Source organism: Dermacentor silvarum, chromosome 7 (genome assembly GCF_013339745.2).
Source record: "Dermacentor silvarum isolate Dsil-2018 chromosome 7, BIME_Dsil_1.4, whole genome shotgun sequence".
In the NCBI taxonomy this organism is placed as follows: Eukaryota; Metazoa; Arthropoda; class Arachnida; order Ixodida; family Ixodidae; genus Dermacentor; species Dermacentor silvarum.
This window is the reverse complement of record NC_051160.1, coordinates 150422523-150440205: the sequence shown is the minus strand read 5'-3', so window position 1 is coordinate 150440205 and position 17683 is coordinate 150422523. Positions and strand designations below refer to the sequence as shown.

The 17683-nt window shown below is 46.2% G+C and overlaps 1 protein-coding gene across 1 annotated transcript in view; it reads right to left on the bottom strand.

Annotated features, from left to right (window-relative positions):
* LOC119458589 (uncharacterized) overlaps nucleotides 1-17683 on the bottom strand; it is a 41130-nt gene that overhangs the window by 3147 nt on the left and 20300 nt on the right. Inside the window, exon 3 of the mRNA XM_037720430.2 lies at nucleotides 6697-6783. Coding sequence (XP_037576358.1) covers nucleotides 6697-6783 — 87 coding nt within the window. The remainder of the gene's footprint in view (nucleotides 1-6696; nucleotides 6784-17683) is intronic.

The following is a 17683-nucleotide window of genomic DNA, read 5'->3' as shown; positions in this document are numbered from 1 at the left end:
GGCCAATGAGCGTCCGTCCGCTGTCCGGCCTCCACGCTGCCGACCTCGATCCGTCAGCCTTCTTGCCACTTTCCCTCTCCGTTCTGTTTCCTCTTAGCCTTGTTGTCTTCTTGTTATCGAACGTGAAAGCGACTGATTAAAGGTTGAAAGTAGGTAAATTGCAGTACATTCGCTTTCGAAAACGCCGATGAAACCTGAACATTTTCCAGTCACAGGTTAGAGAGGCCCTGAAAGTCTTTTGAAATTTATAAATGCATTTGAATTTGAACTAAACTGTTTTAGAAATACTTTCCTACCAAAAAGTGCTTTCAATGCGTTCCGCTGAATTATTGGCAGTGTAAGGTCACCTTTGATCCCCTTCGCAGTACTTCCACTCCTTCTTCAATGCCTTGCACTAGGAAAGCTGGGCGGAGAGGGACTTGCCCAGAACGCTCCGCCTAGTGACGCACACAGCGGCGCGCAGTTCAAGTTTGAGTTTCGATGTTCACACAAACGCCACTATTTCGAAATTAGGCGTCACAATGCAACAAACTTGATTGTCCTCAGCGAGCCGCAGTGCGCTCAGCGATCGGGCTCGTCGTGGCACCCCACGGTGGCCACGGTATATACATTACGTGGCAGACCGCAGCTACATGCAACTGTAGTGCGTATCCGCAGTGTTTTCTTTGTTCATGACAGGTGTGAAGTGGGCACTCGAGCTCATGAGCTCCAGTGTGGCCGTGCTACATGGTGCGGACCATCTTTGCCCCGGACTACCTTGACCTGTGGATATTAGCCACGTGCAACTTCAACTTTTTAGGTGCATTCATTAGGTCAATAGTCAGCGATGTCTGCAAAGGCGTCTAGCCAGGAGTGGCCTCGAATGAGTGTGCGATGGCAAGAGTACGTGTGGTCTGACCTTAAGTTTCGCCTGGTTAGACGCTATTGGAGTGTTCAAAACTAGTCTAAATTAGCGAGACCAGACGGCTACAACAGTGATAAGCAAGTTGCCCAGCGTTTAATTCCTACGGTGACGGCCGCGGCCGAGCGTGAGCAGATGGTTATCGGCTTCTTCCGGAACTACGTAATTGTTATCAAAATTCCAAAGCACATTTTCGCTTACTTCAGACTGTTTAATCTTCAGCATCAATAAATATGCACAGGAAAGGTGGGAAGAAGCGGAATCACTCAAACACCCGCGTTCATCTATGTCAGCTGTGAGCCAATAGCAGCCGTCTATGGAACTCTTGCATATGACAACACATGCAAGCCGCCGCCAGTTTCAAAGCGAGTGAGGAGACGGGCTCGTTTCCGAAGACAATGGTTGAAAAATAAGTGACTTCGCGTTCTGCTAGTGAGCTCCCCGCGCCGCACACGACTGCGAAGGTTGGATGATATATTCACAGCAGCGTATGTTACCCGCCGACTACGTTTTTTTTCTAGCAAGCCCAAAGAGTGGTACATTACTTGTTTCATGGATAAACCCCATGTAAGTTATTTTCCGTGCGACGGCGGCAAGCGATGCGATCGAGATGATGGGCGCGTCCACTCGTAGCCTGCAACTCGAACCCCATGAAAACAGTGGCTGTTAGCGACGGCTCTGTGTAGTTGTCGAAATGAGGGCAGTGAATACGAAAAGAAACTGGTGGGACAGATATTAGGTTTATTTGTCTTGCTGCAGAATGAAAGAGCAGAATGAAATACTTCTGAAGGTCTAAATTTTGCTGTTTGCTCATTCCGTGCGATAACCGGTAATACTCGACTGATGCACTTCGTGTTCCGGCTTTCCGCATTTAGCAGTTGCTCATTGTTCTTCGGTACGACGACCGAATACTTCTACATTTCCAGAACAGAACGATGAAGCGACAAGGTGACGGCGCCTTTTATCGATCAAAGCGTTCACTCGTAGCTGTCACGCACAAAATTTCTTACGTGGGGATGGGGCTCAATGCAACTATAGAATCGATTTGACTGTGGTCGTTCTTAGAGCTGCGGTAAAATCTAGACTTGCTGTGCTGAATGCTGGGGTTCGATAACACGTCTGTATGATTTTTTACACCACCAATTGGCTTGACGTTGCTGAAAACCTTCTCCGCCACTTACATCTAACATTAAAAGATGAGAGCAAGCAGTGCGTCTTCTCTGCTGCCGGACAGCCACATCTATCGGACTGTCGGGTTACGTATTTAAGTATGTTTATTCCGCCCTTTGTACTAACGCTGGAGATGATATATAAAGTTATCGGAATAAACGCACTATTTTTACGTGTTCTAGAAAGCATTTGAAAAAACAGCGGAATAATCATAGTCTAAACAGAGCGTAAGAAAGGTACTTAAGCGCCTAAACTCATGATCCGATGATCTAATAGGCGTAGATGTAGAGCGGCCGTAAGAACGCGGTGGTCGTTGGCCTTTGTCATTGTCAGATCAAAGTGGCGAAAAACGTTGTGCCACGTTAGAGGAACGGCCGTGGAACCCAAAAAATGTAAAAAAGTATGGTGATACATATTAAACCTGAGAACCCATCTTGGCAGTGATAATTATTGTCTCAACGCCTACGCTGAATCTTTCTTCAGTGATTTTATTTATTGCAGCGAATGAACCTCGCGTGGAATCATTACCCAGGCAAAAAGCAACACATGTCGCTGTAGACATAACCAAGAAGCACGAAAGAAGAATGAATGATTACGTTAAGGTCAACAGTGAGGCAGGTCACTGGCCCAGGTATAAAACTATAATATCACGTTTCGGGATCCAAAAGGCTGAATTCTTTGCAATGAAATGTCGGCATAGTACAAGGTTCTTAAGTAGCGTTTACCAGCTGATGCAAAGTTCGGGAGTACACGTCGTTTAAAGTGCCGTATGATGTATTGATCGTCTTACTTGTTTGAATTATCTACGATCGCGCATGTGCCAGCAAGCAAACTTAAATGTGGCTTGATGAATGTAAAGGATCCTCTGCTTCGGGCACGTTTCCCTGGTCTTGTATACAAGATTCTGTGCGCCGATAGCGAATTAGTGTATATTGGTGAAAGCGAAAATTTCTGCAGGCGTGTCAAGCAGCACAATAATGATATCGCCAAAGGCCATACAGGGATAAATGCCCTCGCAGAGCATGCCGATCAAGCCAGCCACAAGATAAGCTGGGAGAACGCGCGTATCGTTTGACTACGAGGGCCAATCATGAATCATTAATAATTGAAACGACAAGTAAAACAATAAAAAGACCATCTGGAATTTAAAACCACGTGTACTCCAGAACTTGGCGTCTTGTGCTCAACACTAGTTAAGTTCTTTCGTTTAGCCGACATTCCGTTGTGAACAAGGGATTCGTTGGATCGTTAAGCATGATGTTATTTTCTAAGGCGGAAACTTTATATGTATCATCGTTCAACCCACCTTCAACGTCCTTGAGCGAATATTGGAAAGATTTAAATAGCGCTAGAAACAGGGACACGTGGGCAGGTGTAGTCTCTTTCCTGCGATCTCCAATTACCCCTGTCTTGCGCTAGCTGATTCCAACTTGTGCCTGAATATTTCCTAACTTCATCATCCAACTTAGTTTTCTGCCGTCCTTGACTGCGCTTTCCTTCTCTTGGTACTCATCTGCAAATCTAATGATCCACTGGTTATCCGTCCTACGCATTACATGGCCTGTCCAGCTCCATTTTTTTACTGTAATACAAATACAATATTGGTATCTCCGTTTTCACTCTGATCCACATCGCCCTCTTCCTGTCTCTCAACGTTCGGCCTAACTTTTTTCATTCCATCGCTCTGTGTGCGGTCCTTAACTTGTTCTCGAGCTTCTTTGTTAACTTCCAAGTTTCCGCCCCATATGTTGCACCGGTAGATGCAGTGATTGTACACTTTTCTTGTCAACGACAGTGGTAAGCTCCCAGTCAGGATTTGGCAAGCCTGCCGTATGCACTCCAACCCAATTTTATTCTTCTGTAACCTTTCTTCTCATGATCAGGGTCCCCTGTTATTGACCTAGATAAGCGTACTCCTTTGAAGACTCTAGAGGCTGACATGCGACCCGGATTTCTTGTTCCCTCGCCTATCAATTGAACATTATCTTTTTCTTCTGCCTATTAATCTTCAACCCCACTCTTACACTTTCTTGGTTAAGGTCCTCAATCATTTGTTGTATTCGTCCCCATTGTTGTTGAATAAGACAATGTCATCGCAAACCGGAGTTTACTGAGATATTGGCCGTTGATTCACATTTCTAAGCCTTCTCAGTCTAAGAGCTTGAATACTTCTAAGCATGCACTGAATAGCATTAAAGAGATTGTCTATCCTTGCCTGACCCCTTTTTGATAGTTAACTTTCTACTTTTCTTCTGGAGAACCAATGTAGCTGTGAAATATGTGTAAATATTTGACAATATATTCACGTATGTCTCCTGTACTCCCTGATTATTGAACGCCTGTATCACTGCTTGTTTCTCTACTCAATCAAATGCCTTTTAAATATCTATGGAAGCTATATAGAGAGGTTGATTGTACTCCGCCAATTTACTGATTACCTGATTGATGGTATGAATATCATTTATTGTGGAATATCATTTCTGAAGCCAGCCTGCTCTCTTGGTTGACTGAAGTCAAGTGTTGCCCTGACTCTATTGGCAATTATCTTCGTGAATACTTTATACAATACTTAAAGCAAGCTAATGGTTCTATAATTATTCAATTTTTAACGTCTCCCTTCTTATGGAAAACTATAATGTTGGTATTCGCCCAGCTCTCTGGCATACTTTAAGTCGTGAGGCATTTCGTATAAAGGGCCGCAAGTTTTTCCAGCATATCTCCACATTGTTTGAATTAATGGACTGTTATTACGTCTTCCCCGGCAGCTTTTTCCCTGGTCATGTCTTTCAAGGCCCTGCTAACTTCATCTCTAGGTATCGAATGAGCCTCTGTATCCTGTTTATAACTACTTCGAATGAAAGTAGCTTGGCTGCTCTGGGAGCTGTAGAGGTCAGTTTAGAAATTTTCCGCTAATTTACTATGTCATCGAAATTGCTTATGATGTTACCCTGCTTATCTTTTAGTGCATAAATTTTGCCTTGTCCTATGCCAAGTTTCCTTCTCACTGATTTCATGCTGCGTCGATATTCTACTGCTTCTTTAATCTTTTCCATATTATAATTTCGCAGATACGTTACTTTCTTATTATAAATCAGTGTCAACAGTTCAGGCCCTCTGACATCTCGAGTTTTGATACTTTCCATGTTTTTCCGTTCTTTTATTAGGTCCTTTGTTACTTGGGAGAGCTTACATACTGTTTGCGTTGGTGCCTTACCTCCCACTTCAATTGCTGCTTCTGAGATGAGCCTAGTTACGGTTTCATTCATTATCTCTATGTTGTCTTTATCTTCCTGTTCTAAAGCTGCATATTTGTTTGCGAGCACCAGCCTCACTTGGTCTGCTTTTACCCTTACTGCGTCTAGAGTGACCTGTTTCTTCTTGTCTAATTTTGTTCTTTGTCTCTTCGAATTCAGAGAAATCCTAGACCTCACTGATCTATGGCCACTGCACGTTACCCTAGCTAATGCTTCTACATCCTGCGTTATGCTGGGATCGGCAGAGAGTATGAAATTCATTTCATTCCTTGTTTCTCCAGTAGGGCTTTTCCAGGTCAACTTCCTATTGCTGCCCTTCCTGAAGAAAGTATTTATTATTCGGAGGAAATCGCTTTGAGCGATTTCTACCAACATCTTTTCTCTACTGTTTCTAGAATCGACGCCGTAGTTGCCAATTGCTTGCTCACCAGTCTGCTTTTTCCCCACTTTTGTATTGAAGTCGCCCATGACTACAGTATACTGAGTTTGCGCCTTTCTCGGTGCAAATTCAACATCTTTATAAAACTGTTCTATTTATTTATCATTGTGACTAGAATTTGGGGCGTAGGCTTGTACTACCTTCATTCTGTACCTCCTATTCAGCTTTATTACGACGATTGCTACCCTCTCGTTATTGCTGTAGAATTCATCAATGTTGCCCGCAATGTCCTTATGGACTACAAGCCCTACTCCAAACTCTCTTATCTGGAAGACATCTGTAGCAGAGCGTGTGACCGTTAGTCAGCACTGTATAAGCTTCAACAGTTCTTCTAACCTCACTAAGGCCAATAATATCCCAGGCAATACCTGATAATTCTTCAAATAGCCGTGCTAAGCTAGCCTCACACGATAGGGTGCGCGTGTTGAACGTTGCCAGGTTCAGTTTCTAGTGGCAGCCTGTCCGGACCCAGAGATTCTTAGCACATTCTGCCGTGTCACAGGTACGACCACCGCCTTGGTCAGGTGCTCCGCAGCCGCTGGGGACTGAGGGCCACGGGTTAATTGTAGGAGTCATGAGGGAGGTAGTGGCCGAATCCTGTACCAGGGAGGCCAATTCCTGTTCTGGTGAGGGAGTGACTTTGTTGAAGCTTAGTGGGCCTTCCTATTTTGGTTGCAACTGGACTAGTATAGCCCCACTAGCTCTCGGCTACATTGTTTATTTGCCGGCGTCAGGCGCCACTCTATGCCTAAAATTGCCGTGTACTGGAGGAGGATTCGAACTTACGACCTTCAGATTTGAGGCTGGGTGTTTTTTACCTCTGCTCCACGCCACCACAATCACAGCCGTTTCTTGATATAGGCAAGTTCAAAACCTACGCACAACCTAATTCTTTAGAAAGTCCACTCAGAAAATCAAGTTACCAGTCTTACCAGTCTGATTGTAGATTCCAGTCAGTACACACTTGTCATCGCTGTAGAGTACGTACCTCAGGTACACCTTTTCTGGTAATGTTATCTCTGAGCAGAAAAAAATGGTTTCACGCATGAATCACCAAATAAAATTGCTCACAATCCACTCTCTAGAAATATATGTCTCTTTCTTTTGGTCACGTGAGCCCTGATAAGGGCCCTTAGGAACAGAATTTACTGTTCTCTGAAGAGCCCGCTAGTGTCTCCTGATCACAATACTGTCTCAAAGCGTGTTTCCACTTGCGTTAGGGTATGAACACACTAGTGCCGCGACGACTTGCGGCCTGGCCCACTTGCTGTTCTCGGGTTGCCTCTCTCACCAGTTCACCAGCGTTCCCGCAAAATGGCAACATTTCTCTGCCGTCGTGTTATTACATAAGAGTTTCATACAATAATTAGTAAGGGGAACTCTCGTGCTAGCTTCTACGCAAACTGCAACTGGGACGGTTCATCCAGAATGGGAATTATGGGAAGTACATAGATTCGCCTAAACTCCGTCCTTCTGGCTTCAAACGGCTCTGTGACTATGTAAACTCGTCGTTATTTACAAAGGACTATGTAATAAAAAACTACATGAACATTATTAAAACTCCCGACGACAGGATTCGAACAGAGGACCTTTAGTACAGAAGCCCAAAGTTTATACCATTACGCCACAGACGCATGCTTCGACAAACGGCATAGAACGTCCTTATAAATTTCTCGCGGGCAAGTGATCTCCTTGAGATGCTTGCTAAGTTTCGGTTGGGCCACCTGCTGCACCGCTGCAATTAGTAGCAATTGTGTGTGTTCTCAGGGAAGGTTGCCCTCATAACAGTAAACATTGCTCCGAATTTAGGAGAATGAAGGCAGATAAAGCTATTAATAAATAAAGCCACAGAGGCGTCAGAATCCACAAACATGAATATCAGACAAATCCATGTACTTCCCACCATTCCCATGGTGGCTGAACGATCGAAGCGCCAGAGTTTCCTCCATTAATAATTGTATGAAACTCTATCTGCGAATAGGTCCGAGTGCTGTTTTTGCCGGAGCCACCCAAAAAAAGCACCAATAAGAGCGTTAACGTACTTCGTCATAGCAACACACAACGGGAGAGGCCGTGAGCAGAGGTGCCTTGATACCCCCCCCCCCCCCCCCACGCCGGCCGAGCAAGTTGGCGGAGGGGGTAACGCGCACTATCTTGCGTGTGCTTCAGCAGTCTCGAAAAGTGTCACGTGACTGTCGGGGCGGCTAACCTAACATATGTGGGTCACAGAGCAAGATAACTCAGCATGGTAATCTCCCCCTACCCACGGTCAGATAATCATCATCATAACTATCATCTTATGTTTATGTCCACTGCAGGACGAAGGTCCGCAATGGCAGGTCCTATGCCAAATTTTCTTTTCGCCGATTTGACGCTCCGTCCATATTTTACTGCTTCCTCAATCTTTCCAGGTTATAATTTCGGATATCCCTTACTTTCTTCTTGTTCATCAGTTTCGACATTTCAGCGAATTGTATATGATCTCTCGAGTTTGACAATTTCATGTTTTGTCGTTTCCTTATTAGGTCCTTTGTTCCTTGGGAGAGCTTACCTACTGGTTGGCTTGGTGCCTTACCTCCCACTTCAATTGCTGCTTCTTAGATCAGCCTAGCCACGGTTTCATTAATTACCTCTATGTTCTCTTCATCTTCCTATTTGAAAGCTGTATATTTGTTTGCGAGCACCAGCCTGACTTGGTCTGCTTTTACCCTTACTGCGCCTAGATTGGCCTGTTTCTTCTTTACTAAATTTATTCTTTCCGTATTCAAATTGAGAGAAATCCTAGGCGTCACTAACCTATGGTCACTGCACTTTATTCTACGTAACACTTCTACATCCTGCACTATGCTGGGATTCGCAGAGAGTGTGAAATCTATTTCGTTCTTTTTTTCTCCATTGACGCTTTTCCAGGTCCACTTCCTGTGGCTGGGCTTGCTGAAGAAGGTATTCATTATTGAGAGCCTGTTTCTTCCCACGAATACTACCAAAATTTCTCCTCTAGCCTTCATAGAATCGATTCGGTACTTGCCAATTGCTTGCTCACCAACCTGCTCAACAGCCTGTAGTCGCCCATGACTATAGTATACTGAGTTAGGACTTTTATCATCGCTAATTCAACATCTTCATAAAACTTCTTTTTCTTCATCATCGTGACTGGAGGTTGGGGCGTAGGCTTGTACTACCTTCATTCTGTACCTCCTACTCAGCTTAATATGACGACTGCTACCCTCTCAATAATGCTGTAGAATTCATCAATGTTGCCCGATATTTCCTTATGAATTAGAAATCTTGCCCCAAACTCTCTCTTATATGGAAGACTTCTGTAGCAGAGGACATGGCCGTTAGTCGGCACTGTATAAGCCACGGCAGTTCTGCTAACCTAAGGCCAATAATATCCCAGGAAATGCCTGATAATTCCTGAAATAGCCCTCCTAAGCTAGCCTCACTTGAGAGGGTGCGCGTGTTGAGCGTTGCAAGGTTCAGTTTCCAGTGGCGGCCTGTCCGGCCCAGAGATTTTAGCACCCCCTCCCGCGTCGCAGATCTGACCGCCACCTTGGTCAGGTGCTCCGCAGCCGCTGGGGACTGACGTCCGTGGGTTAATTGTAGGAGTCATGAGGAAGGTAGTCGCCGAATACTGTACCAGGGAGGACAATTCCTGTTCTCGCGAGGGAGTGGTTTTGTAGAAGCTTACTGGGCCTTCTTAATTTGGTTGCACCTGGACTAGTATAGCCCCAGTAGCTCTCAGCAATATTTTTTGGCGATGTCATGCACCAATCCATGCCTGAAATTGTAGTGGGCTGAAGGAGGATTCGAAATTACGACCTTCAGATTAGAAGGCTGGTGTTCTACCTATGCTCCACGCCACCACGGAAAGACGAGTAGGCAAAACAAACGGGAAAGGTATTGATGGAATATATACAAAGCGGATAGTGGAACAAGCACACGCGCGCTTCTTCGATCGTCGTCTTCCTCCAATTCCTGGTGTCTTCTCCAGTGTACAGAACTGGCTTGTAACCATACCACAGTTAGGCCACGCCCCATCCTTTGCGTGCTTACTTGCTCGACGCTCCATCTCTCGCAGGCAGTGAAAAACATTGTCAACTCCAGTCAGGCTCCCGGATTACGTGGCGGGCCTGCCCAATATCCGAAGCAGAGAGGCTTTGCGCTCGAGCGTGAGTTTCATCAGCCACGTTCCGAAGCACGTCAATAGGACCCGCAAGGCACTGCTGCCATGAACACGGCAGGGTACAACTTTACTCCATCTCAGAAGCTCCCTTCAGCATTGTGGAGGCAACCGGGTCCTCAGCCAATAGGAAGGGTGACTAGCTCCTGCACATGTATTCCTCCGCTCTGCGACGTCTGCTCAGCGTGTCCACAGCGTCTGCTCGCCGTGCTGTCGATACACGCTCATTGCAGTTATAGTGGCTGGCTTGTGAACCTAAAAATACCAGTAAACAATAGTAAAAGCATTTATCTCAGGAATTCGAGGATGTGCGGCAACTTTAACGTTACTAATTACGCAGTAACGGTACGAATTAGACATTTTCTTTAAAAAGTGCAGTGCATGCTCGGTGTGATTTATTGTGCTGCCGAAGATCGCTGAGCGCTCATTGCGGATAACCTAATTATTGTGCGCTTCACTTTGTGCCTTCCAAAGCATCTGTGCAGATATTTAACGAGTTTAAGAAGAAATTATGTTAAAAACATTTATTTAACCGGGACTCTCGTTGTAAATTTTCATGTATGTCCGGAAAGCCTGACACATTTCAGGACACGTGCCTTAATTCACAACTGTCCCCGGCACCCGAAGTCTTCCTCGTTGATGCTAGCATTCTTATCGGAGCTTGTGTCATCCACGAGGCTGACGATGAGTGGTTGCTGGTTGTCGATTAGTTCATCAAGAATGTGGTCAATTTCGCTCATCTTGTCCTCTTCGTCGATGACATGCTTAACAAAATTTTTCCACTTCTGTGCACTCACTTGCGAGAGGGTGTCCGCAATAAGCTTCTTAAGTTCTTTCAATTTGTAGACTTGGTTTGTGGCAGCTACAAACGGCTTAATATCACTCCAAACTAATTCTATTGGGTTTACCTGGCAGTGATATGGTGGCAGTCTCAAAGGGAGATGTCCAGCAGTTGCAGCAATGCAGTCAATACGGTAGTTGTTACAGTCAACTTTCACTGTATCGATTAGCTGCATCAACTCTGCTGCCACCATATCTTCATTCCAAGGTACGCCTTTTTGGGAAAGCCATGCCTGCATTTCTGTTTTAAGGCTGCTCATGCGCGGTAATTTTTATTGCATCACCGACTGGTAGGGTGAACTGTCAAGTACACTCACACTGCCTAAGGGTAGGCGCGGCAGCAACGTTTCTTGAAACCACTTCTCATAGTGGTGCCCGTCCATCTCCTCGCCGTAGTCTCAGGTGCTCTTTTTTGCTTAAAATAATTCTCCTGCCACTTGAACAAAACCATTCTCGTTCTCGCAGGGCGTCACAATCAGTTGGGACCACTTTCTGCTGGGATTCTGCAAGCCAACAGGCAGTCCGCACGTCTTGGCTTGCTCTGCCGTTTTCACACTCTCGTCGACCCACGCCCGATTGGTCGTGTGTCTGACTTTAACCCATGGTTCGTCCGTGTATAAAATGGGCCTACCTTGGCGACGCAGTTCTCTTATTATTGCGATAGCAATTATATGGACACTCAAAAGCAGATTTCTGCCGTCGGCGTCGTCGTCGCCGTAGCCGTGAGGTTCCGTATGACGTCATTTGGAGAAATCGTCGCCGCGCGCCGAACGCTGTATGTGCGAGTGAAAGGGCGCGAGGGGCGCGTCTTTCACGGGGAGTGAACGCACGGCGGAGAACAAACGCGCGTTCCGCGCCGTGCTCGCTTAAGGGCTGCAGAAGTAGGCGTCTCTTTTCTCCTTTACAATCACCATATATGTAGAGCAAACGCACCTTCTTCCGACGCGCGAGAAGCCGTGGGGGAGGGGGAGGGAAGGGAGGCGACGTTTAGCTGCGGCACCAAGTGCCTATTTATATCACAGGCTCCGGCAACAGTCACCAACGCCGCACGAATTTTGAGCGAACGCGGGCAAAACGCCGATGGCGTCGACAACAGTTCTGCGTGTTGCCGATGCTGCTGCATGTCCAAGTTTATACAGCTGATAAAGCTAATATCATTACTTCGTATAGCTCTCTACAAGTTTGCTATCGCAATTGATGCTTCGCCTTTCAGGTGAAACTGCGACCACTTTTATTTGACGCAAGTACTTCCGGCGCCACTGAATGACATGTGTAGCTTGAATAAGGCGCGCATTAGGGTACTGTTTTTTTTAATCCGAAGCCGATATTCCTGAGCATGCGATGCATTGTCGATGATGAGAGTGAAGACAGTGTTTCATCTTCGTTAAAGTGGTCGGTAAGCTTCTTCACTATAGTTATTTCATTTCTCTTGAAATAATTATGGACCACTGTACGCAGGACACCTAAATTGAACTCGTCGACTTTTTCTTTCCTTTTGCGACCTTCGCCGCCACGGGATAACTGCTTCAGGGACGCCATTTAGCCATTTCTGCGAAGTTCAGTGACCCACTCGTAAAGGGAGCGTTCGCTGACGTATGAGTCTGGTGCTCTTTATAATCGCGTTAACACTGGCACACTTACCGAGTTGCAAACACATTTAGGGCCACTAACTTGGCTTTCTTCGAAAAATGGGATAACTTGGAGATGTAACTGGACGCCATTTGTGGTGTACACATACGACTGACGACACGGCAGACACGTATTCCGCCGTCCTTCTGGGTGCAAAAAGTATCCAGACGATGAACGAAGAGCGCACATTCGAGCAGACAACGCCTGAGTCGAATACATGGCGGTACCGCCCGAAGCGAGTGCCTTCAGCCTCGAACCTATGAAGTCGTCGTCGTGCGCTGTGTGGCCCGTAAGTTCCATACTTATGCTTGTATTCGCTTCAGATTTGTGTCCTGACGCTTCAGCAACAATGCTTTCGTAACTATATTGCGCTATTGCCAACAACCGTTACCAAATTCTAGGTGCTTAGGCTTAGAATGTGTGGCAAAAGAAATACCTAATCTCGCAAATAACGACAAAACGCACCTGATGCTTTGTCCTCAGCGAGAGATGAAGCAAACCGATGGCGGATTTCACCATTTATTTATTGCTGTCGGCGCAGTGCACCAGTAGCAAGCGCAAGTTCGGGTCGAAGCGGGCGGCCCCTTCTGCGTGGGTGCTGCCATGGTGATTTGCAACCAGAGTTGCTGGCATTTACCGATACATCGATTGAAGGCATACGACGCACATGCGAAGTGGAATACACGTATTATCTATCTTTGTGACGTGACACGTGCCAAAATAGCGCGGATATCTCAAACCTGCCAATTACAGGGCCATTACATATGCAACTATGTTTTGCTACGCAAGCATGCTGCTTGCTTACACCCTGTAGCTTTGGTAGTGCTGAACGGTAGTGGTGAGATGGAGTTTAGGTGCGTGGTTTTGATGCACCACTGTGCATGAGCGATTGGGTGATCAGAAAACGTTTGGCTGCGCGCTCGTTATCTTGCATCGGGAACTTGGTCCATTAGTTTCCCTGCATTGCGAGCGCGGAACGATTTTACCTTGGTGGTGAAACAGCCCTAGATACACACGGACGAAAGAACACAAGGACGCGCGCTACTCGCCCTTGTGTTCGTCTCTCGTCCGTTTGTGCCCAGCGCTGTTTCACCATGAAAGTATTATACCAACTAGATCGCACCCTAGCCAAGCCATATGTACGCATGACAGCGAAGGTGCCATAGAAGCCCATATGTCCTGCAAAGGAAGCTTCTGGAGGCATGGTAACGCCATCTACATTTCGCAGGGCCAAATTCTCACGGCAAAAAATGTACATTTGTCGTTCGAGGCTTGTTGTGCCAAGTCGTCTACTGCGCCAGCTTACATCACATCGCTATGACATCACATATACTGAGCACACAATACAAATGAAGCGTAGTAAGTGAGAACATTCACCACAACATGGTGTCACAATCGAACCTGAATACTCATCTACGTTTGTACATTGGCGAGCCTTGAGAGTTTTGCATGAATTCAGAGCGATGGGTTCAGACAGATTTTCAACGAATTGGCGCCCATGTGTCCTTAGTACCAACACACATGCGTTATTTCGGTGTTAAGAGAAAATCAATATTACATTGAAATTATTCACAAAAACCAATTAATCTTCGCTAGCACAGCACACGGGCCACCTGTAGTTTCTCTCTGGTACAGAAGACATAGCGAATACGTAATATTTAGCAAAAGGCAGGGTAAAATACAGTAGTGCACCCATGATCTGTGCCAGGGGGGGGAGGGTTTTGACAGTTTGCCTTCGTTTGCCAATACCATCTAAACAGCACTAATTTCAATTTCTTCACGGGAAAGTGTCAAAAATACGCGTTGTGCAGACGATTGCGCGTCTTACATCTTAGTTGCAGTACTCAAAGGCGCAAGGAAAGAAAAGCGGTTAAACAAAAGGGGGGGTTAACTCGGCCTCAGGGGGGGGGGGGGGGTTTGACAGCCCCCCCTCCCGTCGGTGCGCCACTGGTAAAATATATGAATTGATCAAATCTTATAAGGTTAACAGTATAGATATAGCCATTACTTTTTATGGCCATGCATAAGAAAGTTTTCAGGACATTACAGTAAAGAGTATAGTAATACAATCTCCGCTTATCTCAGCACGCATCGCCATGAGCAAACTTCAGAAATCCTGTAGTTTTGTATTCATAATTATTCCTGGGTGAAAGCAAAGTGCCTGTGGCTTCACATTTTCTTATTCTAATGGAATTACCTGTACTTCTTCAAATGGTTCTATTGGCTGCGTATTCGATGCATAATTCTCAACTAGTGTTTCGCCCAGCGCTACAATCGCACGACCACAATTTATGTCGCTGTTCGTTGGCTTGGAACCGTATATTCGCCTCGCCATCGCGACCAAGAGAATTGACCTTGCGCTGACCCTGTTAAGGTACCTTCGTGCCATCTACCGCAAGGTGCTCAAAACGGGTTTCCTCCTGGCCATATGGGTGATGGTGCACCTCCTCGTGACGGAGTCGACGTGCGTCAAATGGCTGCGGGAAGCTTGATGCTAGTGTATTCGAGCCCTTACGAAGACGAACGCAAGTCGCACTCGGTGTGGTGCAATGCTAACGACAACCACCGGCAGCAATTATTTGAAGTGTTAGGTTCAACTAGGTTTACAAATTTTAGCTTCGCCTGCAAATTCATCTGTATGCTGTTCCACATGTACACGTCATTATTTAGAGCTACAAGGAAACGCGAATTAGAGGGGCCCGAGGTTTTTATAAATCACAACCACGTGAAACCTATATACAGCGAAGCCACGGAAGCATAAGGAATGATAAGAGTTGTCTTTATTTCAAATAATGCAATCAAGGAAAAAAAATGAAAGTAGCGCCGGCTTTAGAGCCCATTACTATTATATTGTTATAGAATTGTCAAGTCCCACACAGCCCAGAACGTCGGGCCAGAATTGTAATTGGAATGGCAAATGACGGTGCTAGAATTGCTCATTTACTGTATAGTGCCAGCACTCTAACAATATTGGCAGTACCATTCTACTTAGACTACAACAATGGTGCACCGTTGCTATTCAAATTACAGAAAACGCCGACGGCAATATTGATCCGACTTATACACTGCATCGAGAATATTGGCTGTAGAGCACCACGAAGCAGTCCATATTGTTCTCTCAATCCTATGTGCTCTGAAATTTCATGTGAGCGGCGTCATATGCGCCAGAATATTGTGCAGTTAGGAATATTGCCACACCAATGTTACTCACATTATTTTGTAAAAGAAAAGTATACAGAACAATGGTTTTTCAGTTTCTGGCAACCATTAAGAGAAGCGTGAAAGTGCAAGAGTGCGGTTGAAGATTATTATGCAGAAGACAAAAGTAATGTTGAATAGCCTGGCAAGGAAACAAGAATTCATCATCGCCAGCCAACCTCTAGAGTCTGTACAGGAGTATGTTTAGGTCAATAACTCACAGGGGACCCGGACCATGAGACGAACATTTATAGCATGTTTATATGTATAAGAAAATAATAATAAGTTTATTGGACGCCCGAGAATGACGTCTTCCGGATGCTCTTGGCGAAAGATCCTGGAATGGTTGACGAAGTCATTACCCTGTGAAAGAGCTACGACGATCTCCACAAACTACGCCTTACTACGCGCCGAGCTGTTGCGGAACACGACAGGGTTTTGTCCCCAACCGAGAGTTCCAGGGCTGCTTCCGCACACTCCTCCTTCCGCAACCATCTCAAACAATTCTTTCGAGAGGAAGTCGCGCGGCAACTGTCACTTCCGCCTGCTACCCATTCATCTGAGTCCGCTTTGTCTCCTGCACTCAGACCGGTAATACACGAACAACTCAGCGACGCACTAGCTCTCGCTAATCGGCCACCTCCAGCAGCAATTCCGCGAACGTACGCTGCCGTCGTCGCCAGTCCAAGACCTCCGCCTGCAGTTGCGCACTACACGCCCACAAGCGGCTCTACGCGTCTCCTTTTGCAGCTGCCGAGTACATGTTCATACGCCGCTACTGAGCACCTCCGGAGCCCCTACACACGGCAAAGCATTGTGCATCCCAACCTAAGCCCCCTCTTCACAATCCGTGGCGTACCCAAGACAACCAGCCCGTCCACCTGACGTGTGGCTTTGCTGGCCAAGTGGCACTGTTTTACTGCCGGTGGGGTTGCTATCATCCCGATACTGCGAGACCACAAGGGAATGCTCCCGACTCCTAGTCCCGCTATGCTCCACAAGTCCCGCACTTCACTTCTTCGTCTCCCGTTGACAGAAGATTCAACACTCGTCGGTCTCGACGTGCACTGTCCCTCGTTATCCGTCGTCCTCCAGCTCTAGAGGAAACTAAAAGGCGCAGTTCAGGAGACAAGAACTGCGATCTCGGCCAACTGCTGAAAACTTCGTTTATGCCCTGCTAACGTCATTGAAAAGTCAGCCGAAGTTATCGCCATTCACGCCCATGTCAACATGGGTGCCGCCAGGGCTTAAAGTATCCCTCTGGTGGAGATGGGGCCCTCATATGGCGGTGAACACCATATTGCCAGCGTGCGCACACTCACACACGTATATATATATATATATATATATATATATTGTAATGGAAAAGAAGTGCGATGCAGTCGGGCATCCTTACCAGCGCTACCAGCGCTGTCTAGTGGGTCAGTCTCTCCAGCGCATCGCTCGGACTACGCCGCTCGTGCTCGCGCTACCCTGAACTGATCCAACGGGCGGCCCTAACGCTTGCGTGCAATAAACGCCTTTACAATATATATATATATATATATATATATATATATATATATATATATTTATATGCATATATACATATATATACATAGATAAGTCAAGCGATTACTGGCCAACAACAATCGGTAATCGGAAATCTACAGAATCTGAATTGCCCCGCAGAAGGCAGTACTGGTAACAAACCCCTTCCAGCTCTTGTCGAACGGGTGCCGCAGTGATACAGCGAACCTGCCAAAGGGGGGTCGAGCCTCTTAAAAAATTGAGGGTTCCCCCCGACGTGATGCCCCCCCCCCCTTGACATTATGCGCTGGGTGCGACGCCATTTTCTGCCAATTCGCTACGTAGAGCAACCGCTCAGCCAACTGAGTCTTCAGGAACATGCACCGTCCGTGTCGCCACACAAGACAGTTTATACCACATTCAGTTTGTTGTTATTTCCCGCTGCTCTCTTGTCATCATTCAAGGATGGAACTTCTCATCTCATCATGCAGTTATTGATTGTGCCGGCGCAGAACTTGCGCTGACTCCATTTTGCAGCAGCCTTTCTGCAGATTTGCTTC